General features: G+C 35.6%; 1 protein-coding gene across 2 annotated transcripts in view; it reads left to right on the forward strand.

Annotated features, from left to right (window-relative positions):
• The window catches only part of AHI1 (Abelson helper integration site 1), a 96757-nt gene that overhangs the window by 37661 nt on the left and 33755 nt on the right, over positions 1 to 25341 (forward strand). For both annotated transcript variants that reach the window (XM_056343848.1, XM_056343849.1), the window contains exon 19: positions 10922 to 11039. In XM_056343848.1, coding sequence (XP_056199823.1) covers positions 10922 to 11039 — 118 coding nt within the window. The remainder of the gene's footprint in view (positions 1 to 10921; positions 11040 to 25341) is intronic.

Here is a 25341-nt window from a genome sequence, read left to right on the forward strand (position 1 = left end):
TGAAAGGAGTAAGAAACAAGGAGAGACAAAAAGAGCAAACCGCTCTGCACTGATCCCACTCTCTTGGCCCATCTATTGCCTTACCAAATGGACTGAGTGTAACATAATGACAAAAGCAAGGAGACTGGGGACTAGAAGGAAGGAGAGAGAGGGGGTCTGAAGCGAAGCTGAGACAGACAAAGAGGGAGGTAAAGTGTTTTCTTTGGGTGTTTGACTGTTTGTCTTGTTTCTCAATACCCAAGTCAGTAATTAAAACATTTTGTAATTGGCAATAAATTTAATTAAGTTAAATTCACCAACTTCAGACAATTTTGCATGCGACAAGAATGCAGTATATTCCTGAATAGCGCTGTTCAGTTATAACTACTGTTCATAATGACAGAACTGCATTTGGGTTTACCGTTCTGGGACAAGCAGTGTACTTTGTAGACAGTAAACCAGGCCTGAGGTCATGCCTGGGGTCATGTTTTATGAGACAAAGGTGCTGGAACCTCTGAACAGCAGATCTGCCAACACAGGGTGTTCTGGGTTTGATGTGTGTGAACTTAACAGCAGCAGCTAACGGATGTAAAATTAACTTATAAGTGCAGTTCGGAGGTCTGCGGCTTAGATAGATGATTTGAATGTAATGTAAATACATTAAAATTTGGTTTAAGCTAGATAGAAATAGAGAATATTCTGATCCTGTATGACGGGTTTTTTTGTGTGGTGATCAGTGTCTTCAGGTCCCTTTAGAACCAATGTTTTGGGGTTCTTTTTCCCTTTTTTTTGTTTTTCTTCTTTGCTGCCTAAACAGGAACCTTAATGAATGATAGAGGAAGTTTCTTTTCTTCTCTTCTGTAACGTTACCATTCTTGTTTGCCCAGAACATGTGTAATTAAAACCAAGAGTTGAATATTGGGCTAAAGCTTTAGCAATTCACAAAAGCTAGGACATTTTGTTACAAAAGGTAAAAATTAATTTCTCTATGAAACCGGAATGCAGAATTGCCTTTTACCACATAGAGAAATTACAGTATAGTGAATCTTTGCAGCAATTATTATTTATCTCTGTCTCAATGAACTAATGCTAATATATGTTTCTATTCACAGAAGTTTTTGATAGGAAAACACTTAACCCATCTCTACTCATTTAAAGAACTCATAAGTTCTTTTCATCCAGTATTAGTATTTATGTATTTAAAATTTCACTTCCATCTAGCAGTCACAATACCTGTTTGTAACTGCATGACAAGGGATTGATGCATGTTCTGTAGATATGGGGAGAAGGGCTTCCATTAAAGGTATAAATAATATCCTAGCTCTGAAATTGTGGGGTGGGTTGTTTTTTTTTTAGATGTCAAAACTTCAATGCTAAAATTTGAAGGAGAGAAAAAACTTGTAGCACTTAAGGACAGCATCTCTGTAGTACTAGTCCTGGAATCAGTTATGTTGGCTGCCTCATCTCTTAACATGTGAATAATTCTAAATTAATTAGAAGTATGATTGGCTTTTCTGGTCTATACTTCACAATGTATTTGTGAAAAGTGTTATTAAAAGGTTATCAGTGGTTACCAAAATTCTGGTACTTGGTGCAGTATTATTCAAGTAGAATGTGGAAATATTCTTTCCTGTATACAGAAACACTTAAAACTGTTTTAATTTTTTTATTGTCCTTTGAGTGCATTTATTACCATGCCAGAAGTCATTAAGGGAGTAGGTACTGTGAGAGAATCCAGAAGCTTATACCTCAGATTGCATCAAATCTACTGAGCTTTCATCATTAAATCTAGGACTGTAAAGTATGGTCATATATGATGCTTTGGTATAGTATACATCAAATACTGTACTGTGTAGTCCTTCCAGATGGTCTCCTTTTAGAATTTAGTTGAGATGCAAATATATCTTGTTGTGTGAAAGCAGAACAATTTAAAGCCACTGCTTTTCAGAAGAAATATGCAACCTTTTTAATGAACACATGAACATGATACTGATACTATCTAAGCCATGATGTGGAAGAAGATGTTAACTCATCCTTTTGTCTGCAGCAAAGACCTAGAGGCAGAGATGAATGCTGAAGGGGTGTGTATTTTTTATGCTACCATTGTCAGTCTTGTAAGAATCTGTCTTCCAGGTCATCTTGGTTTTGGTAGAATCTGAAACACCATGCTTGGCTTCTGGGTTTTAGTGCAAATCAGGAACATAGGAGTTCTATAGTAATTTACTATAACTTCTACCTGAAGGTAGAAAACCAGAGGGTAAGAACTGAGGACTCTTGTTAAAACGTTGCCAATTCTGTGAACATTTTTGGCCAAGTACAAGGCAATGCTGCAATGTCTCAGCAGTCTGAAAGACCTTTTTCACTTGATCGTGCCTACAATAAAAAATTTTTATCTGCAGACTGTCAGAGGAGGTACAGAATACTGTAATCTTATCTATCACCCATGCAAGAAATTTGCAGTATTTTTAAACCCTCATTTCAGTAAGTTCATAGAATTGTCTTAAATTTCTTGTAAGCTTTTCCCAAAGAAAACTTGCAAATGAATAGGAAACCTTTTTTTTTATACTGTGTATGACATAGTTGGAGGAAAAAAAAAAGGAAAAAAAGCACTTAATTTTATTTCTTATTAAAACCAAAAATGTAGCTGAATAGTTTTCAGAAAACCATAAATAAGATCTACTCCAACTGAATATGAGGGGGATGCTTGTGTGTTTCAACTTGGGAAATCCAGGATGAGCCCATGTATTCAGCACTGTAATTGGTTCTGGACATCCCTTCTGAACAATAATATAGTAAAATGAGAAGTAGTTCAAATAGGAGAAACACAAATGCCAAGAGCTGTTGAAGAGCTTGCATGTAATGAGATTGACTAGAGCTCCTCAGCTTTGCAGGGTGGTGCAGGTGGAGATGAGTGAGAGGAAAGTTGTGCCATAAATACATGAAATCAGGAGCAGTATTGGAAAAAAAATATTGTTTCTTACAGCTGAAGTAGAGACATAGGCTGAAATTAAATACACAGAGTGCTGTGAAGGTCAGGAGTGTACATGGGTTCACAGAGATTTTGGGCAAATTCATGAAGAAGAGATTAAGCAAAAGCTGTTGGTCCAATGAACCAGTGTTACTGCCAGCTGATGCTCAAGAGGTTCCTGAACTGCTGAGTGGTGAAAGTGAAATGGCCTACAGGAGAAAGATCACTCTAAACTTATGTGCCTTACCTGCTACACTTTACTGTTGAAAAATGTAAGGATGGATCTTTGATCTAACACGTTATAATTACTCTTACATTATGGAGTATATAGATGATATATGTAAAAGTTATATGACAGGTGCATGGTATTATTGTGTTACTTATTAGTAGGTTGTGTTGTAATTCTCCATAAGAGTTACTAATGTTCTTTTCATTACATCAGATTAGTAAATAATTTAAAAAATCATTAAAGTTCAGTTGAATTTTAAAATGTAAATGAAGTTATATTTCTTCCAGTTTTGCTTTTATAGCAATTTCAAGTCAGATCCATATGGCCCGCTGCATGATAGATTTGGGGTTTAGTTCATTAATTATCATATTAGCAGGTAACATGATCCTGTAACATAGGCAGTCATTTTTCTGATGACTTGCGCAATACATTCCACTGGAATGAGGGTCTTTAAATTAAATAGGTGCTTTTGAATAGTGCTGTGTACTTTTTCCTATTCCTTTTCCAGTATTCCTCTTCAGAATTCTAGGAGATGCTTTTCTTACTCCAGGAAGTTCTGTTGCAATTATTACTTTAAACGTAGCTACTCCCAGTTGCAGACTTAGAAGGATGTTTTTTATAAGCCATGGTGGAACCACTTTTGGATCTGAAATCATATAACCCTACGCACTTCATTTACTGGATAAAAAAACTTCTTACAAACTTTTTTCCGTTTACCAGGCAGATACTGTGAGTTGTTGTGATTGCCTGAAATGATTGGTGATATGAAATGGTTGAAGTATTACTAGAAGCTTTATATAGGTAAAATGCTTAATACCATATGAAAGCTTTGCCAAAATTTTACTTCATATGTCTTGAAGAAGTAGTTTGTTATAAGGTAAGGTTTTGGAAATTTTAATGAATTTTGCTTCTCATTTCATTAAATTCACCAGTTTTAATTAAGTTGCCTGTGTTAGAAAAAGTTGAACAAACAGCTATTCTTTTTTCTGTGGTTTGTTGGTTTGGTTGTTTTTTTTCTCCTTTGTGAAAATCTTACAAAGCAAGTCAGATCCTTAAAATCTCTTCTGTTTTCCTATGTTATAATATTCTTTACGTGGTAAGAAATTTTTCTAGGCATTCTTTCTAGCAAGCATCAGATGGATTTTAAAACAACACAGTCAAAACAGGGAAAGGAAAGGAAAAAAGGAACTTGTGTCTTTTGTAGATGAAGAAATTTTGGCACAGATGTAACATGAGTAGTTTCACAAACTATTCTCATACTGATCTGGATGGATTTACTGCAAGTAGTTACTCTACAGTAATTGCTAGTTTTCCCACACTTACCTAGTGAATGAAATAAAATAGGTAGCTTATCTTGCTTATACTATTAGGTAAGATCATTGTCTAGGTAGTTACCTTAGAAATAAGTAGTGTGTTATAAACATGCCTTCCAGCTTGGCAGCAATGCAGCCTGAACCTCCTCCAGAGTAAGATCTGGTACCAGAACTCTGAAATTCTCCACTAGCGTGGTAGCTAACATGGAGCATAAAGAGACTGAAATGGCTCTTTATGGCAAGACTGTACTTTCAAATATCTGGTCGTGGGAATATTTACTGAATTCCCTGAATATGTAATTTAAATGTATTAAGGTCTTTTTCCTCTCCTCTACTATTTCTTATACTTTTAATTACAAAAGTCAATGAGGAATTGTGTGCATCTTTTGTTGGATACACAGATTCTTATAGGGAGTCACTACAAATTTTACTGTGAATATGGAATTTAAATCTGCATGCTCTCAGCCTTTTACTCAAATGAAGTGTGACCTGTATGAATCTAGTTAGAGTATCAGCACAGTAATATTTATACACCAGTGGTCTTATTTCCTGTGCTTACAGCACAGATGATTGTCTTTAATTCTTGCTTAATATTTGCTAACATTACCATTTGAATAGAGGTCTAAAGTAGCAATAGTAAGCTGCAGTGAACTGTGGCAGGAGATTTTGTTCCACTACTAGTCTTTTTCAGCATTGTATTTCTCTCAGTGGCTTGTGTTTATATAAAAGGTATGTCAGACACAAGAAATTAATTGTATTATTTTTTTAACATAAAACTATATCCATCATAATTTTATCAGAGGGTAAAATAAGATGGTGGTAAGCATTTTTTAAAGTGTGCAGCTTTTACTGGTGGTCCTTTACTTACATTTCCAGTTTTACCATCGTAGTTTTCTCACCATAAATGTTTGTACAGTATTAAGGAAAAGTTGCACTGTTTTTTTTCTCCCTGCTAAACAAATTAAACAGGGACATCTGAGTAATAGTATGTTTATGCAAAACATATTTTAGAGCAGAGAAAGCTAGATTCACTCATGCTGGTAAACCCCAGCAAATGATATCTCCTTCTGGCTTATTGTCACCAAAGCATGGAGAAAGCAGCTTATTAAGAACTTTTTATGTCAGAAAATACTGCAAATGTGCACTGAGTCAACTAATAACGTTGTTGACAATTGTTTTTTTGAACATTGGTGCATGTGCTTCTTGCAACATGTTGGGTGCAGAAAGGAACATTAATCATGGCTCAAATACTGAGATAGTGTAAGTTGAGAATTAAAGAAGGCCATACAAGATTAAACCACTAATATTTTTTTAATAAAATTTCGCATATTCCTTTTATTTTTTGTTAGCTGAGGAAAGCAATTTGGTTTTAATTCAAGTCAATGATACAGAAAATAAGTTTATGTCTTTGCATCCAAAAGTGCTGCTTATTCTAGGGAAATCCAGTCAGGATTTGTTTTTTACCTTTCTCTATGGTTACATTACAGTTAATTGCTGGAATAAGCAAATGAGGCCTTGTCAGCCTAAGAAATTAGATTACACTTTTTGTTTATGTGCTTAAATTTAAAAACAATTTAGTGAAGTGCAACCCTGGTTATACTTTTTTTAATAATAGGAATGATAATGAAATTCTCAGAATGTTATCTTTTTATATATCTATCTCTGTGGGGAAAAAAATGTGGATTTTTAATCTGCCAAAGAAGGACTTTATATATGATGAGAAAAGCTTAGTCTAACCAAATACTTGGGGAGCAGTCGGGAGGGGGAGGGGGACAGGATTACAAATGTCTGAGTAGTTACACGATTACCTGAAACTGTATACAGTATTTAGACTCATGTCCTAATGTGTTTTACCAGCAGGTACAGAGGAATAGGATTCTATATGTATTTGATAAGATTTGGGTCACAAGAACTTCAGGTGTCTGTTTTCCTTAGTAGGAAGAGAAATTAAATTGCAAGACAAGTATCTCTGGGTGTGTTTTGTATATGACACAATTTCATCAATTTTTCATTTGCACAAAATACGACATTTTTAAAATTTAACCACTGAAGTAATGGATTTTTATTTTGCCTGGTCTTAGGTTCTTTGATAATAAAGAGTCATAACCAACTGCAGAAGAGGTTACAGTATACACAGCAATCTTTTGGTTCTTACTAAGCAAGACAAACCTAATTTTTGCTAGTATTGGTGCTGACATTGCCCAGTTCTGCTCAAATGTGTGTATCCAGGCATGTTCTTAAGCAGAAATGCCAGTTTTATCCAATCCAGGAAAGGTCATACACTCTGTGTTTAATGGCTGAGTGAGTTTGTACAAGCTGTGTATAACTGAGCCTGTATTTAACAGTTTTGTGTCTCATATGAAGAATTTGGTTTTCCTTGTGGCTAAAAGTAAGAAGCTCACTATTCCAAATGTTCATAGTAATCTTAATTTCTTAAGATTCCACACCACCCCACCCCGGCCAAAGAAAAACAAAAAAAGGGGAAAACTTTTGTGGTAGGCCTGTCATTGAAATACCAGAACTCTCTGTCAGAACTGAGGAATTGAATGTATATTAATTACTGTGTGATGAAACGTATCTATAGACAATGGCTGCATCTAAACTGTAGGATCAAGCATTTTCTAGCATCAATTTTCATATTTATGCCCTGGTCACTTCTGGGCTTCTGTGGGGAAAAACAATGGAGCACCCAAGTTACGAGGGAACTGTGTTGCCATCTGGATGGGTTAGTCTAGAAATTACTTAAGAACAGAACAGATTGATCTCTTAAGTGATTGCAGAATACCTTTAGAATCCCAGCCTTCATTGGAGTCCTCCTAACACTATTGTCAGAGAAATGATTGCATTTTTACAAAGATGTAAACTTGATTCAAACTAACATTCCAAACTTAATAGCTGTAGTACTGTACTGCTCCTTTAAGCATTATCGCCTATGTATTTTCTGTCTAGCATTGAGAAAACCAGCAGAATTTGTGTTCTTTTTTATTTCCAATTCAATTGTCAGCTTTTAAAGTCTGCGTAATCATGGTTTAATAACTTTATTTAAATTGTTTTTAGAAACAGCATCCTAGAGGCCTGAAGTTTCAAAAGGGAAGCCTAAAACTAAAATAATAAGAGAGAGCATAGAGCTGGCCACCTTGATTTGACTTGCAAGTATATATGGAAATGTACATTATATTGGTTGCAAAGGTCAGAAAATTGCATTCTCAGGGAAAAAGAGAAATTGTTATTGTCAGCTTGTCAAGTCTTGCAGTATTGTTTTCTGTGTCATGCAATGCACTTTAATGTAAAAACTAGTTCCACTGAAAATGTATATTTGCATAATTTGCATAGAGCAGCCCTAACACAAAAAAGAAAATGCAAATCAGCTTTGTTTAAACTTGGCAAGAATTATGTAGGTATCCTTTTGTGCTACAAAACCTGCATGAATGTTATAACTCTTGGTTTTACTCAATTTGGGATAGTAGTAAACTGTGTCTTTGATAAAGCTGTGGTTTGTGCATGAAGCAAGCAGAGCCTGTTGTGAAAATTAAGTAGATTGGTGGTTGGCTATCTTAGCCAACTTTACTCGTTGTTGTAAAGGTATTTAGCAATGCCTTCCCACAGCATGCATTTCAAAAAAAAAAAATTGCTTCACTCTGTTCTGTAGGTAGCCTTATGTCTGTCTGTTGTAGGAGAGTTAATTATTATTTTTAGGACAGTATACTTCACCTGCAAACGGTTCTGCTGAATAATTAGTGCTCACTTATTAGCTGAGTGGTTCCTTCTTCTCTTATAATGTTGTGGGGTTTTTTTTTCCTCTATGGGGTTTTTAGAGATTTAAATAATACCTAAGACCTAGTAGCAGACGGGTCATTAAAACTCTGATTTTATGTTTACTTTGAATGGGCAATCTTTTTTGGCTCACCTGTGCTGAGCTTCATTACCATTAAGGGGAGGAATGAATCACTCCTGTAAGACTGCTTAAATTTAAAATTTTCTTTTTAATATCTCTTTTATAAAAATGTTTTTTATTTTGGTTTTAAGGACTTTGAGAGAAGGAAGAGTTTTAAGAACTTGTTTTGCATTTTAAAAAGGCCGATTTTCTTAAATCTTCAGGACCATACATTCAGTCTTCTAATGTATGTGTCTATTGCATTTGATTTCAAAGCATGCTGTTTGGTGTATAATGAGAGTATTTGGGTAATACAGCTGGAAAGTAAGTGAATTAAATGCTGTACATTAATAACTTACATGCAAGGTTCCATATCTCTTGCATAATTCAAGCACCACAATCAAGGCGAATTTCTCCTGATGTTTTTTTCCCTCCAGGAGAACCAGGGATGTCTGTTAAGTACTAGTTTTGAATAGTTTGCTCTGCTGTGTTTAGTCTGATTTTGAAATGCTGACATATTCAACCACTCTTCATTCCATGGTAGTGTCTGAAACCAACTTTTTGATAGCAAATTTGAAAGAGAATTCCATGAGAATACTTGAATGGATAACACACCTTTGTATCACTCATGGTGTAGTGTGCACTCAGCAAGAAATTCATGCAGGGGGAGATGGTCTCATTTGTCTTCCTGCAGAAAGGCTCTCCCTAGATCTGACGGTGGATAACAGTGGAAGCTGAGCTCAGTGCATTTGCAGAACAGATTATTTTTCTGTATTTGAGTGAACACATCAGGTAGTGGCTTTCCACTGTGTGTGTGTATCAGAGAAAACTTTGGATTAATGAAACTTAGTCACTTGCATGCCTGAAGGTAAGAAAAGCAGATGGATTTTGTTGTTCAGGAAAATAGGCTTCTCCATTCTGCTTTCATTTCACAACTACTGTTTATTAATACTCTGTTAAATTTGTATACTGCAGTAAAATTTAGCTGGTTTAATGCTTTTTTAAAGTCATGTTCAATAGTTGATCCGATTTTCTGTCTTTCTGGTCAGTTTTGGAGTATAGTAATTACAGTTGTACACAGTTGCTGAGAGAGTACTTGACTAGTAGAAGACAGTTTTTATTATTAACTTCTTTCAGTAGAGTTAAATCCATATTGCTACACAAAAACCAGATACATTAAGATGAAGATCTATTGTAGTAGTACAGAGGAGATGATAGCAGATATCCTATATGGCCCCATCAATCCATGTTTTTAGTGCTATATTACCTGCGTCCCAGTACACCTGCCAATGACCAGATATTCTGCATTGTTGAAATCTGTTGAATTGTTTCATATTTGTTAAATGACAGAAACAGTAGTTATATAAATTATATCACTTCTGGAAATAAGCCACTGGTTCACTTTGTTATAGCTGTCTCCTTTATTTAAACAGAATTTACAAGCCAGTAGATTGAAAGTTTGCAAAATGTCATTTTTCTGTTTTGGCTTACAACTGAAGTTTGAGGGTCTGATATAGAGTTTACTGAGGCCAAAGAAAGTGCTCCACTGAGTGTGGGATTTTAGTTGGATTAAGTGACTATATGCATTTATTCTAGATTGTGAAGTAGGCTTGACTTTGGAAAGGTCAAGTATTATGTTGTTTTATGTAACTAACTCAATAAATTTAGCATATGAATCTATTTCGTTTGAAGAAAGTTACATATATTTTATTTAAGGCCTATTTTCCATCCCTTTTGGCTGTATTATCAAGGCAGCCAGTGAAAATGTGTTTTACAAACTGTAAAACTCTCCATGGGATCACGTGATAAAAAACCTAAGATTCTCATAATATATTTTTTACATAGACTGTATTGGATAATAATAATAAAGTTCGAGAAAGGTTTTTGCTTTGTGATAGCTGCATGTATATCAAGAAACTCCACAGCAAACCAAATTTTAACTACAGTATCTTTGTTGCTATGGGAATAAGGACTGCAAATATTTTTTGTGTTGCTTACGTAAAGGAATTGTCTGGTGTTTTGGTCAAAGTATGCTTTATTGATATGCAGAAATTGCAGTTTTGTGTTAAGTCTGGGTTAAGATTTATATTTTCCTTTCATTCTAATATTGAGTAACCTCTTTGTAGATGTAGTGTAGTTTGAATACTCAGAAATAAGAAGTTACTTTACAAGTTTATAACCATATATAAATGCCACCTTATTTTTATACGTGAAGACACAATGAAATGCCAGTTCAAACAGTTCTGTTCCATTGTTTGTACTGCTTGAGAGTTTGTATCCAAATGTGAACACGCAATTCAATTCATAGCTGTGTCAGTATCAAGTCTGTGTCTCTAAATAGTCTTACAAAAACAAAATAAGCCAAAGGAAAAAAAAGCCCCAAACAAACAAAAACAACCTATCATTGGAATTGTTATTTATCATCAACTTGAGTCTTAATTTTTTTCCTGGAATTTAATATTTATTTACAGTAAGCAAATATTTCTCTTATAGCTATTGCATCAGTAAGTAACCCAGGAAATTACACTTCACTTTCTGATTTGTCTTTCCTATTACAGGCGAGCTCAAATCTCTTGCTTCCTGCATCATCATCACTGTCACCACACTCCAAACTAAAACTGCCAGGTACTCTGAGCACTCCACTGAATCCTCTGTATTCTTACACTGCAAAAACTGGTAAGTTTCTGTCTTTATTTCTTCTCTCTGTAGGGAATGGGTAATAACTTGCACAAGGACTTTTTTCTGCCCTTAAAAATTTTGCTGTGAAACTCTTTCAGGGAGTGTCCTGGTTGTTATATGTGATATTGTTTATAAAGTGCAGTGTGGTAACAGTCCAATACTGATACATGTTCCCTTGTAAAGCTTTTTACTTTAAGCTGTATATTTATATTAGTGCTGTAATTTCCAAGAGCAGCATGAGATTGCCAGCTTTTCTTAGTTTAGTATTTTGATATTTTAATACTAAAGTATCTTAAACACAGACACTGAAACACAATAAAAATCTTATTTTTAAAAGCACGTGTACTGATAAAAGAAAAAGGTAAGCTGCTTTTCTTACTACTGAAGAGCCATAGTGCTTGGTAGTCTATTTGCAGTTGTCTGTAATCTGTTTTTAGGGATTTCTTTCTGAATTTGTTAAGTGTTTGATTTTGTGTTAAAGTTTTATGTTTGTGTTTTGTTTGTGTTTGATTAAGTGTTAAAGATTTTGAGAAAAAGGTCAGCAACGAGATACGCATTTTTTTTTATACTTACTTTGCTAATATCTGTTGTATTGCTGATCACAATATTTAAAAACAAAATTGATAATTTCATGCCTTTTTTTCTCTTCTTTGGGCACCTGTAAAATAAAATAGAAAATTAGAACCTTAGTTTTGAAGTGGTTTTGTTTTGTGTCTTTGAGAAGAGTAAAAAGTAGTCCAGGGGAGAGTGGAATATATAATGAACTAAAAACAGGTAATAGAGATTTAAAACGTTGATAGTAAAGATAGGAATAGCCTCTACAATTATATAGAATAGTCTCCTAAAGGCAGACAATTCTATTTGCAAATCAAGTTATGATTAATTTTTATGAGCAGCAGGGGAAAGAGTCCTTAGCATGGACTTTAGAAGATTGACCACTACTCTCAGAATCGCTTTTAGTCACTAATTCACAATGCAAATAGCCATACACCAATTAGCTTCTGTATTTCCATTTTCTACCTTAACAAAAGATTTTAGAGCCATAGTAATATTAATCTGTCACATAACAGATGCTTATTGTTTCCAGAGCATGAAATCATACAGTAACAGTACAATACATATGCTGTCCTACATATTGTGAATATTTCAGATAAGTGGACTAACTTTCTAAAGAACATTAACATATACTTTTGTTAAAATGGCTATACCTAATATTGCTGAAACCAGTGCATTTTATTGTCTTGAATTTTACTTTATGCAGAAGCACAGATAAATGTGTTGATGGAAACTACTTAAACAGTATCAACAAACATAGGTATATGTTAGAGCTGTTCATGTGCACTCCCAGTGTAGTTGTTTCCAAAACTGACTAATACATCAAGACAATACACAGGTACAGGATATTATTTGTGCAAGGGAAGTAAAATAAAAAAGAGGTATACTTTAATGGTCTTTCAACAGTGAATGAAAACAGTGAGAAAATGAAGATTTTTTTAGGGGAAAAAGGCCATTAAAATGCTGTTGAACCACAACTGAAATAATTTTTTTTCCTGGAAGAAAATCTTTTAAAATTCTGTATTACTTCTCTGTCATTTTGAGGACCTCCAAGTTGTTCTACTGTGGTAGAGTTGTTTTTGGTGAAACATATGAGATCTACTCATCTATTTCATCTTTCCTGTTGGTTATAAAGTGTGAAGATAGGTGCTTATGTTCATAGCTCCTAACTGCCAGTTTAATCTTGGTTTTGAATAACAGAAAATCTGTACCTGAACAGATCTATTAATTTGCAGATTGTGCTGGAACCACAAAACCTTTCTTTTCTGTGTTGGTTTCATATACACAATAAATATGCTTCTCTGTACCTATGTTATTGGGATGTTGCATTCTTAATAACTGCCTGTAATACAAAGATCCTTCATTTTTGTCCAGCAGATGGTTATGTATTCCTGAGGGTTATGTTGGCAGTGATTCAGTCTTCTCATTCTCACACTTTCTCTGTCACCTTTTGCTGTGTATTTAATGCTTCTTAAATCAAAATGCAGAGTTCCCATTATAGTGAATTCCCTATAAGCAGCATCTGTAAAGCTCTGTTGGCAATCCTTTTAACTATGTAACTGGTGTATGTGCATGCTGTATTAACTTGATAAGGTGGTAGCTTATGTGTTGTGGTACGGACAGAGTAGCAGCCTGGATGCATGTCGCACTTTCTTCTTTTAAGATGATGATTATCAAGGTCTTGCATTAGTAGGAAGCAGTGGGAAAACAGGGTATCCACCTTTTTGGTTTGTGGGCAGTAGCAGTAGTACTGCAGATCTTTCCTGAATTTTAGATTTTTATATATCCAGATATATTTGCAGAAATAGCTGTAAGTGGTTTTGGAATACTTCTAATAAAAATAATACTCACTACTATGCTTTTTAAACATGCCTGTTCATTTTAACAGATGGGTTCTGTATACTCTCAAACATATAGTATGTTTTGGCTTTCTTCAAGCACATACTTTCACATGTATATAGGCTTTTATAAAGCCCCAGTCCTTGTTCTGCCATTTACCTTCCTTCCCTCAAGATCAGTTATCTCATAGTCAATGAGGCAGGACTGCCTTTACCTCCAACAAGTTCTGCCTTATTCATTATTAGCTACCGGGTGCAGCCCCTTACCTTTTCTATCAAAATGGACAGCATCTGTCCATCATCTGCATAAAGAAGTTGTCCCCGGCACATTCCAGAAGTCTGAATTGCCTCTAGCCTGTGTTTTTGTGCCTCAAGCAGTTACTGGGGTTGTTAAAAACCTCCATGAAAGGGCCTGTATTTGTAAGACTTCTTGCTCTGTTTAAAGAAGGTTTTACCCACTTCCTCTTCTTGATGAGGCAGTCTGTAGCAGGTGCCCCCCACAATGTCCATATTTTTGCTTGCTTTTCCAGTTCTGACCCATATGCTCTTGATAAACCTGTCACCTACTCTACAGCTTTGCACACTTATGCCTCTCCTCCCTTCCCTACAGCGCTCACCATTCTTGTCTTCCCTGTCAGTCCTTCCTAAGAGCCGATGTCCGCAGGCTCTTACAACACTTCAGTCAAACAGTAAGAAACATAAATATTTTATGTGAAGGAGGAATTCATGAAACACTGAAAATACGGTTCGATGCCATTTATCGTTCTAATATAACCCCTTCCCTCAGCAATGCTACTTTGTGAAAGCAAACTTGAGTTACTTCAAAACTACTTGGGTTCATGCATCCTTGAATATTTCATAGGGTGCTAGCAAAGATGCCTCCTCTTATTTCAGTCTTCCCTCTGTTGTATAATGTTTTATAGACTTACACAGAGCACCTCTTTCTGATTATTAGTTAATTAAATAAAAAAGGCGAATTGTTATCTTTATGAAGTGATTCCATATACAGTGAAAAAATCTGCTAGTGATTGGTTTTCTGCATGCTTAACTGCTGTAACTTCTAATTATAAACCAATACCAGATCCTTCCTTGTCTCTTTAAAGAGTGGTTTAATCCCTGATCGGGAGTTTTACATGTGATGCTTAGATATCCTAACTTTGTTCTAAATCAAATAATGTGATGTTTAATTGTCAAATAGAGAGCTTCCGCACCTTTCTCAAGCACAGAACATTCTTTAGATGAGATGAGTGAAGAAAAGATTGTGGTAGCATTGAGGTGGGAAGGCACCTCTGGAGGTCATGTAGCCCAGCTCTCCTGCTCAAAGAAGGTTCACCTAGAGCAGGATGCTCAGGGCCATGTCCAGTTGGGTTTTCAATATTTCCAGGGATGGAAACTCCACAACATTTCTGGATAACCTATTACAATTTTGACCATCCTCATAGTAAAGGTTTTTTTCTGATGTTTAAATAGTATTTTGTGTATTTCAGTCTGCATTGGTGCATGGGATTATTCCTGCCTAAATGCAGGACTTTGCATTTCCCTTTGTTGCACTTTGTGACATTCTTGTTGGCCCATTTCTGCAGCCTGTCAAGGACCCTCTGAATGACAGTATGTCCCCCTGGTGTGTCAGCCACACCTCTCAGTTGTTCATCATTTGCAAACTTGCTGAGGGTGCACTCAGTCCCATCATCAAGGCCATTAATGGAGATTTTAGTTATCCAGTATCAACCCCTGGAGTGCACTCCTAGTAACTGGTCTCCAGTTAAGATTTCATGCAAGTGCTTACAAAAGTCTGATGGTTGGTCCTGTTTTTCACTCTACTCAGATTTCTCCATGTTGTATATATAGCAGCTTACTTTATTCTTACTGGATTATTCTTTAGTATACTTTAAGGAATCTGTCCCTAAAAGTATGTAATGTTTAAAATTTGTCTAAAACTCATCTTTGATAGTCAGAATTGAGGCTTTACCTTCCTTGTGCTGTATAGTTCTGCTTATGCTCATGCTTTTATCATGCCTTGTCCTGTACTACTACCATGCAACACTGCACTGTATCCAGGACTTTGTCTGAGACGTTCCTATCTTTTCCTTGTCATGTTCTCATCTTTGTACTTTTTTCCAGGTTAATCCATTTGCTAGTTACATTTTTTTTAAACAAATAAAAAAGCAGCAAAACCTTCAGCTTTCAATCACCTGTTCTCTGAGAGGCATTAAAATACCCTCTGGTTTTTTTTACCTTCCCTCCTTAAGACTGAGCATCTTCAGACAGTGAAATCACCTTCCTCTACTCTCAGACACAGTTTTGCAGATCTGTGGCATGCCATGAAAGAAATGGCCCCGCATTTTTAGGCTTTATTCGACAGTGACTTGTCAGTAACTCCCATTGTGTTCAGGGCATGTTTTCTAAAATAAGTTTTAGGTTTCAAGTAATGGTAATTAGCAGTGACACTAATTGTTAACTATGTGGGAGACTGAAGCTGGACTATAAATACTGCACAGATCTTTTTACTAAAATTTCTACTTCAATAAAACCAGTTAATTAAACTTGCTCTTAAAAATTAATTACATATGTTCTAGAAACGTGATGGTTCTTGTATCTTTAAAAAAATATCAGAAACAACACAATGCTTGGGCAGGGTTGAGAATAATTAGAAATTTTCTCTCCATTAACACAACTGACAGTCAAAGGTGTTTTTCACCTATGTAAAGTGAAAGCTTGAAAACACTCTTTCTCACACTCTGAAGATATTAACAAAACTGACTTTGTATTTTAAGTCCTATGTTATATTTGATAGACTACTTAAACTTCTTTTTCCAGTCGTGAGCAAACAGTGAAATAGGTTTCTATGAAAGATATCAAAAAAATTTATGCACCAGCTAAATGCTTTTAAATTGATTCTTGCTTTTTGAGGAGCAGAAAAAGGAGGTACATCAAGTAGGAAAATTCACATTTTTGCAGAGAGCTGCAGAAGCACTGTCAAAAGTTACATCCTCCTATGTATGTTGGTGTCATTAGTTACTTTTTTCCAGTATTTTATACTTTCGCCCCAACTCTATAACATCTGTCTTCAGTACTACCACAGTCCTGGAGATCTTTAATGTTTTTGTTTGTTTGTTGGGGATATTTATGTTGCTTTGGACATAATTTTGTGCCACTCAAGGAAGAATGTCTGTAGAAAGCTAGTTCAGTATGGCCTTATTCTTTTCATCTCTTTCTAAGAAACTGTTAGGGGAAAAATGACTTACGCAAACTGTCATTGAAAATGTATCAAATGAACAACTGAATTCAGTTTTACTATTAGAATAGTATAGTTTTCTAATTTGAGAATAAACAGTAATAAAATATCCTGAAGAGACATTAAAAAACATTACAGGGTAGGTATTAATTGAAGGTAGCGTGTATGTGTACTGTATAGTCCAAGTATAACATGATTCATTTGTAGTATATCTTTTTGTTTGGATACAAGTTGGTGGCATTTTCAAAGAAGATTGAAAAAAATGATTGACAGACGGAAGATGACTAAGAAAAGCATGCAGTACAGCCAGCAGAATTGCTGGCTTTCCCATACTACTGTGCTGAAATTAGATAATGCTGACCTTGCAGGGACCATTTTTGTTTAGTGGGAGTGCCAGTAGGAGTGCCAGTTGGAGAAATTTGTTTACTGGGATCCAATCCATGCAGGCAAATTGAATGGCACAGAGATCACTGAATATGTTCTTTCCTTTTTTTTTTTTTTTTACCCTACTGTATTACTGTAAATACTGTATTTTGTCAAATTTTAAAGTAGGAGTGAAATCTTCAATTTTTAAGAGAAATGGATTGAATGTGGAGAATTTAAACATAAGAAGAGAACTCTCAATTTTAGCTTGAAAGAATCTGGGTATGTTAGTTCCCTGTTAAACTGTAATGTGTGCTGCCTCATTAGCTCACCCAACAGCTTCATTTAGATTTGTTCTGATGGGGAAAGCAATTAAGCGAATTAAGCGTAGGTCTGCCCAGATCAGAGCCATGGAAATGGTGTAGTAATTTACCGTAATGTCTAAGTCACTTTGGGATACTTCTTTTTAGTCCCACATCTTAAAACTGGGGCAGGAGCATATTGTGGTGAAGAGTACCAAATACATACCAAAAAGTGGTTCAGTACCCACACTGTTTGTTGAAAGTGGTTTGAGTGTAATACCAGCTGCTGGGAGGAATAGGTGGTGACGGAAATTAATTTTCCTTACTTTTATATGAGATGCTTACAAAAGGGAAGTAGGTGATGTTTAATAATCTCACAAAGACAGTCTCTCAATTTCATTAGTATCTGTGAGTCTACTGAGCTTTATTTTTCTGTGGTATTGATTAAAAAAATGATGATGTGACATTATGCAGCCCCTGAAAAAGGGTTTTAGTCATTTTTTTCCCTGGTGGCCTGATATGTTTATCTTTTCCTATTTATACTTACTACTACAGAGGGAGAAATGCAAGTCTGTTCACTATGGGATAGTTGTAATGACCTCAATATGATCAGGGAGTCCAGCAGGGGACATATCTTTGATTAGTACTCTACTGCCAGTTGTCTGTAAGTTCTACACTGTACAGAAATATAGAACGTTATTAGTATATCCTGTAGAGGTGCTGCCAAAATACAAAGTAGCCTAAGAATACAGGAGAAGAAACACTTCCAGAATGGTTAGGTTCCTGCAAGCCTACAGTCTACTTACAGTACATTATCATGTGTTTGAAAAGGTTGAACATGCATTAAGATGAAAGAAATATGTGCTTAATACTTCTCTCACCTCTCATTTATGTTTCTATGCTTTTATGCAATTTGGTGTTTTCCTGCTCTGATACGTATTTGAAGAACTGATGTTGCTTGACACAATTTTCAGAAATTTAACCCTTAAAAAATTTTTAAGAGAATTCTTCTCACATTATGGGGATGGAATTTTTTTTTTAAATGTGGCCTTTTCATTTAATGGGACAGTGGTTCTAAGAAATGGAGAATTTTGCCTATAATTTTCTTTTGCATTCCTAAATGTAGACATATGAATTGCTTTTTGTTCTGATAACAAGCTTCTAAATACAACTGCAGAATTCTCATTGTTGCTATAATTTGTAGAACTCAACTGCTTCTAACTCTTTGATTGAATCAAGTATGTATGTTTTCCTTCTTTTGGAAGCTGGATTACTTAAACACAACCTCCCAGTTTAGATAATAATGTTTGAAAATTGTTATGAGAAAGTGCAGAAGACTAGTACTTTTGAAGTTAATAAACTTGGCTGATTTTAGTCCCTAGATTTTTAAGTATATTATTCTGGTTTTGTGTTTTCTCCTATTAACCAAAGATAATTTCTTTCCATTCTTTACAAGGCTTTACTTTAAATATAAAGCACTGCATAGTCACAAAGAAATTATGATAACAGATTAAGTTTCAGATCCAATTACCAGGGTTTCTCTTTATTTTTCAAAAAAAGGGTAAGAGAACTGACCAGAGACAAAGTACCAGCTAAACAGCATTAATCAGCTCTTCAGCAAGTGTGAACTTACTTAACTACGCTGTATTTAGGTAAAAATATTCTTAACAAAAGCAGAAGAATATTACATCTAAATTTTTTCATATATATGTCTGTGTGCTAATTTGAATGGGAACTCCCCTGGGGAAAATGGTCATTCATTTTAAGATATCCGTATCTCTTCACTTTTACTTAGGGGAAAAGTGTAAGAGAAAGGAGAAAGAAAATAAAACCCTGTTGTTGTTATTATTTGCTCATAGCAGAATGGAAGAACTGAAAAATCAACTTTAAAAATATTTTTCTCCGAGTTAATTTTCTTTTAAAACAACAGAAACATCCTTCAAGGTACTGTTTTTTTTAATGCCTTTCTGGTTCTTTTATAAGCTATTTTGCTATACCATTTACATTTTGAAGAAACTGTGTCTCAGTATCTTCAGTGAAGATAAATTACAGTGGCTCAGTTGTCACCTGCAGCCAACCTTTGCATGAACTTCCCTGATCTTATTCCATCTGCTCAGTCATGAGAGCCATCTCTGAGCTGTTCCACCTTGCAGCTGACTTCAGCAGTAAATATAATTTCAGAGTACCAGGACACAGCAATGCCCTTACCACGACTTACATGCAGCTGAGGCTGTTCTTCAGGGGAAGGAGTCGTAGAATCATAGGATAGTTTAGGTTGGAAAAGACCTTTAAGATCATCAAGTCCAACCATTAACCCAGAACTTCTAAGCCTACCACTAAACCATGCCTCTAACTCATCTACATGTTTTTTAAACGTTTCCATGGATGGTGATTCCACCACTTCCCTGGGTGGCCTGTTCCAATGCTTGACCAACCTTTCAGTGAAGAAATTTTTCCTAATGTCCAATCTAAACCTCCCTTGGCTCAACTAGAGGCTGTTTCCTCTTGTTCTATCGCTTGTTGTCTGGGAGATGAGATCAACACCCACCTGCCTACAGCCTCCTTTCAGGCAGAGCTCTGTGGCCTTACTGTGCCACCAACATCAGTTGCCGATGTCAGAGTTTTGGCTCAAGGCACAAATACAGGACCTTGTTTTAAGGTAGAAGAGGCAAGTGTTTACATTCATAAAATGAATAGTAAAAGTTATTTTTTTTAACTTGAAAACAAAAGCTGTAGAGATTCATCTAACCGCAAAAATGTTCCAACACAGTAGGAAAGACATAAGAGACAAAATCATTAACATTCATGACAATCTAGTTCTTCTATTTTGAAAGGTGGTTATCCAGTTTCCTCTACGTGATTGATAAGATGTTGTAAATGTCAGAAGAGTTTGTATTTTCTAGTTAAACTTGCTAGATTTGTTTATACTGAGATCAAAGATACACATGTCCCTTTATTATATGTTCCTTTTCATGTTTCTTCTAGGCAAGTTAATTAAAATATTTCACTAAAAATTACACTAAATACAGAACACAATAACGGCAATCTTTGAAGATTCCAAAAACTTTATCAGAAGAAACACCATTTATATTTACTTGAAATTGGTGTATGTTAGGGTAATTACTGCTGTGCCTTCAGGCTAAAGGAAGTACTCTCGGCCAAATTATACAAGGGTGTGGGTTAAGTGAAGCGTTACTCTCTGTTTGGCAGCAGTGGATATGGATTGCAAAATCAGGGTGTGACGTAGTACTGTGGAAAGACTCTGCCAAAAGTGATTTGGCCTGAGTGTGCCCTTACTTTCTCAATTGTGTGGATCCTAAACCAACCTAATTCCTAAGTGGAGAGGTCCTGTTAACTGTTTTCAGCCTGAGCTTGTCTGTAATTTTTGAGCTATTGAGCCACAAGGCAGCAAGTGTTGACAAAGTGCATGCTTAAATGAAATTCTAGCTGGTTTCAGAAGTGGAAATAGTTCTTCTGCCCAAGGGCTGTGCAGTGAAGCATCAGGTCAGCAAGGATGATGTCTGTAAAGCAATCAACATGAGTGAACAAGATGAGAAAATAATGCATCGTATTGTTCCGATTCTTCTTTTCCTGTCATTTCCAGAGGAGCTGGGAGGACTGTGCAAAAGGCCTAGTACCAGCCATAGTGCACAGGAGGGAGGCATCTCCCTCTCCCAAGAGGAGACCTAGGTCCTTTCACTTCATTCCTGTTTTGACAAGTGACCAAAACCCCAAGTACATTTAAAAAAATCTGTATTTTTAAAAGACATTATCCTTCCTTTTTTCGTATACATACATACGTACTTTTTCAACTATTTAAAAAACCCTTTACAAATTTTGTAGATAGATTTTTATCTGTGTTAAGCAACTAAACTTTTGTGGATTCCTAAGCAACAGTTGTTACCCATGTTGCTGAAGCACCAAGTTCAGTGAAAGCAAGCTTCCCTCACATGATTCATTCTATTAATATAACACGTTTTAAATTAACTTTTGGTATCTATGGTCCACAGTATGCGCTGCAATAGACTGTGGTATCAGTGTAGCTTGATACTGATGATGTTGGTCATGTAGAAACTAATGATAGAGGATGGTGGCTTGGGAAAGCATTAAGAAATCAGGAAGCGCATACAGAGAAGTGAAGGCCTCTGTGGGTGTGTAACTTACACACTGCTATTGTCACACAGCCTAGTGACTTGGTATTATTTACAGAGCTGGCCTCAACGTGCTGCTTTGATCCAGATGAAATGAGAGCTTCACTGGAGCCTTTCTTCTCTCTATTAGCTTGCTTTCTTGCTCACTGGAGGTTGTAAAGAACTGTGACTCATTGCTTGTTGGCTTCAGATGAGGTGGTAGAATTGCCTTAAAACTCTGCTCCTGAAAACTTGTGTTTGGATGTTTTCTGCAACCTTATGGCATGTTCCAGTGAAGGAAGAGATTGCACAGATTCCTTCCTCATCTTTTCTCCTCACAAATAGGTCTTAGTTTCTTCAGTTTTTGCTACTTTGGCCAGAGAAAAAAGACCTGAATGACACACAGGCAAATTCAAAAAAACTTGTTAGTTTTTCCTGCTCACTTGACTCTAGGCTTTGCTTTGGCGTACTAGGCAGTCCTTCTGCAGAAGACTTTTACTCAGACTGTATAACAGATAGTATTTGAAACTGTATTACATCATCTGAAGATTTATTCTAACTTATTGCACCCCATATGTTTATAGGTATACCCTTTTCCTATCCTGTCAGTATCTTCTGTTTTGAATAGAGGGCCACTGACTCTACTTCAGCTGTCTATGCTAGCTTCTGGTGTCTTACTGATTGGGGTTTTTTTCAAGATAACTGAAGGGTGTTGCAGTGACATGTTGATACAGATCTTTCTGGAATCCATTCAGAGCCTGGCTGGTCAGAGGAAGCAAACTTATGCAGCTAATATGCCAAGGAATAGAATATAGAAAAATGGAATTTACTTAATCTATGTTGAGCGTCTTTTGGTGTGATAAATTGTTTCAAAAATTCTTTCACCAAACTTCTGGTTGTCATTATCTACCAGTAGAGCATAAGAAGCCATTCCACTAGCTTTTTTTTTAATTTATTTTCTAGTGAGGATTGTAACTGCTAAGATCCACTTCGTAAGATATCGTGCTTTCTGCTATTTTCAGGCTTTGTTTTCTGGCTCCTTGCATCTTTGAATTTTCATTTGTAGATAAGCATATTTAAGCAGTGTTCATTCTAATAAAAAAGGATGGTCTTGTCCTTGAAGGGGTTTTTTTCAGGCTGTCTCAATTCACAGTACATATCAGTGAGGTCTGTTGCCTCATCTGCCTGTTTAGGAGAATCTGTTGTAGCTGAGCTCTTGATAACTTCCAAATTGTGCACGTTCCTAGTTGAAGAACTTCTTTTGTGAGCCAGGTACAAGCTAAAACTGAGGTGGTATTTATCTCCTTTAAGGACTCTGAGTCGTCCTGTTGGAACTTTTCATTTTGGAAACATATTCAGAATTTGTATTTTGAACTATATGTTGATTAGTTAATGGTAGCTTTTCACCTTTTGTGTCCACAAGTTCAATTTGCTTCAGATTTGGCTGCTTATGTATAAAAAGCAGAACCAACAGAAGAAAGGTAATTGTGCTACTGTTGTTGGGAAAATCAGGAGTGTAGTGCCCTATTAATACATGTATATAGTATGCCACATCACATGTACCTTGATAACAGTACTTTATTGGAAAGTTGTTTTCCTTTTGCTAAAAAGCATAAAGGACACTTCCATCCTTTTTTGTCTACTCATGTGTAAAGGATCTTCAGCAACTGAAATTGTGGTTTGAATTAAGAATCTTCCTGCAAATCAGCTTTTCTTACCAAAACAAATAATTTTCAGGGTAAGTTCCAGGAATCCTGCAAAGATAACAAGGTGTGTCGAGGGTTGTGTGTATCACTAGTTCTTGAGTTAATAATTTGGCTCATGGAAATGTGCAGAAGCCATCTAGGAAGATTTAACAGCTCTGTGCTTTTATGTGAACAAGGCTGTTAAAGCATATGCTTTGAGAGTTCCAAACTTTGAGAGTGTTACTAGACAGTTTTCTGTGTTTTGTACAGTTGTTTGGTCCTTTTGAAGAAGCAAATGTTTTTGTACCAGTTAGCAATTAAGTCAGTTTTAAAGAAACCTAGGTGTCTTTCACAATGCATAATGTATAGAAATGTGTTGCTTTCATAATAAGCTATGAGGAAGAGTTTCTTGTCCTTGAATATTCAGAACTCAGTAATCCTTTTTATCTTACTGATGGGTATGAAAACTTAGCAGTTGCTGTTTTCTTGTGGGTTTTGGGTCATTGGAGATGCAGTATGAGCATAGTTAGTATCGTTTTTAGCGAGTGCTGTTAGTCAAACCAGATAGGATGGATGATGTAACTAAGCTTATATGTTAAAATACTACAGTTATCAGTTTGGCACTACCTGTGTGATTATGTGAAAAAATCTCTTGTGTTGTACAGTAAGTACTTAGCCAAATTGTGTTTCATGATACTATAGAAAATATTTAGTCAAATGGTATTTGTGTATTCATTTTGAATTTAATTTTCATTAATGTGTTTGTTTACATATTTAGACTTACTGTGCAAATATTCTTGTTTATAAAATCTCTGTACAATTAAGGCAAAAATTCACTGATTAGGACTGTAACTTCTACTTGCTGCCTTGATGCTGAGAAAGTGTAAAGTCTTGATTTATTCTAATACTCGTTGCAGTGATTTGTGTTGCTGGTTGAACCTTGGAGAGAAGTCTGTCCTCTCCAGGATATCCAGAGTTCTGAAAATGTGGTCTTAGCCCAAAGCTGGGCACAGTCTCTCTTTATGAACCTGCCTGTCTTTTGTTTTCTGTCTTTTACCTCTCCTCAGATAAGGTGCCACTTTGTAAATTAAAGGGAGTATTGCCTCCTAATGGTGTTCTTTGCAAACAGTTTCCTTTCCATGCTTATTTTTTGCATAACCTCCACCTAAGACCCAAGGAAAAGTCCATCTAAAACAGATTGCTTTTCAGGTCTTTATCGAGTGAGAATTCAAGCTTTCTATTAGGGTCTCCTGTACTAGAAGGCAGCCCCCTTAATGGCCAATTCATCTTTTTTACTTTCTCCAAAGTAGCATAACATTTGGTATGTACATATTTGTATAACTAGTGTAACTTCTGCTACTGTGCTTGACTGGTGGCTAAAGGGTAAGAGCATAGGAATAGTGATACTTTCTAAAAAGCATTCTAAAAATCCACTGCCATAAAAGTAGTAGCAGGATGCTATTGCATTCCAGAAAACTTTGTGAACCTTGTAGGTGAAGAAAATCGAAAAATCAACATCAGTGAAAAATCAACATCAGTGAAATCTGTACCAAACTGGATCTGCAATGTGTTGCTTTAATGTTGGGCTTAACTTTTCAGTGCGTTTTCCGCTCTAATGGGTGATACCAATATTAGTCTCAAGTGCTGTGTTATATATTATTTACAAGGAAGTGTGTTCATATTTTGTTACCAAAGTAGCTACAGGCCATTATTTTATTTCCATATGCAGTTGGAAACAAATTAGAAAGGACTTACTTATTCATACATGTTCTGATCACTGATATGTAGAAAACTCTTCTTAGAATAGTTTGTTCATCATCTGAAAACCCAGAAGTGTGCATGCACAAAAACTCACATGTGGTATGTTGGTTTCATCACACAAACATTGTCATGAAATATCTAACCAATCTAGTTTCAGAACTACAAAATGGAAAGTAAACTTGGGAATGTATTTTAGACATAGACCTGTATTTCTGAAAATTCAATAAATGTATCTGCTATGAATTTTTTTCTTACTCTTTTGATTTTAGGCTATATTAAAATTCTTACAAAGCTTTCCTGATTTAGTGTCTACCAATGGTCCTGCATTTTTTAGGTTTAATAACATATGAATAGTTTGGCAATGTCATGGAATTTTCTGGTAATACATTCTTAAAATTAATATTCAGTACTGGCTGAAAGTGCTGATTTA

The sequence above is a fragment of the Falco biarmicus genome, chromosome 6 (assembly GCF_023638135.1).
Source record: "Falco biarmicus isolate bFalBia1 chromosome 6, bFalBia1.pri, whole genome shotgun sequence".
In the NCBI taxonomy this organism is placed as follows: Eukaryota; Metazoa; Chordata; class Aves; order Falconiformes; family Falconidae; genus Falco; species Falco biarmicus.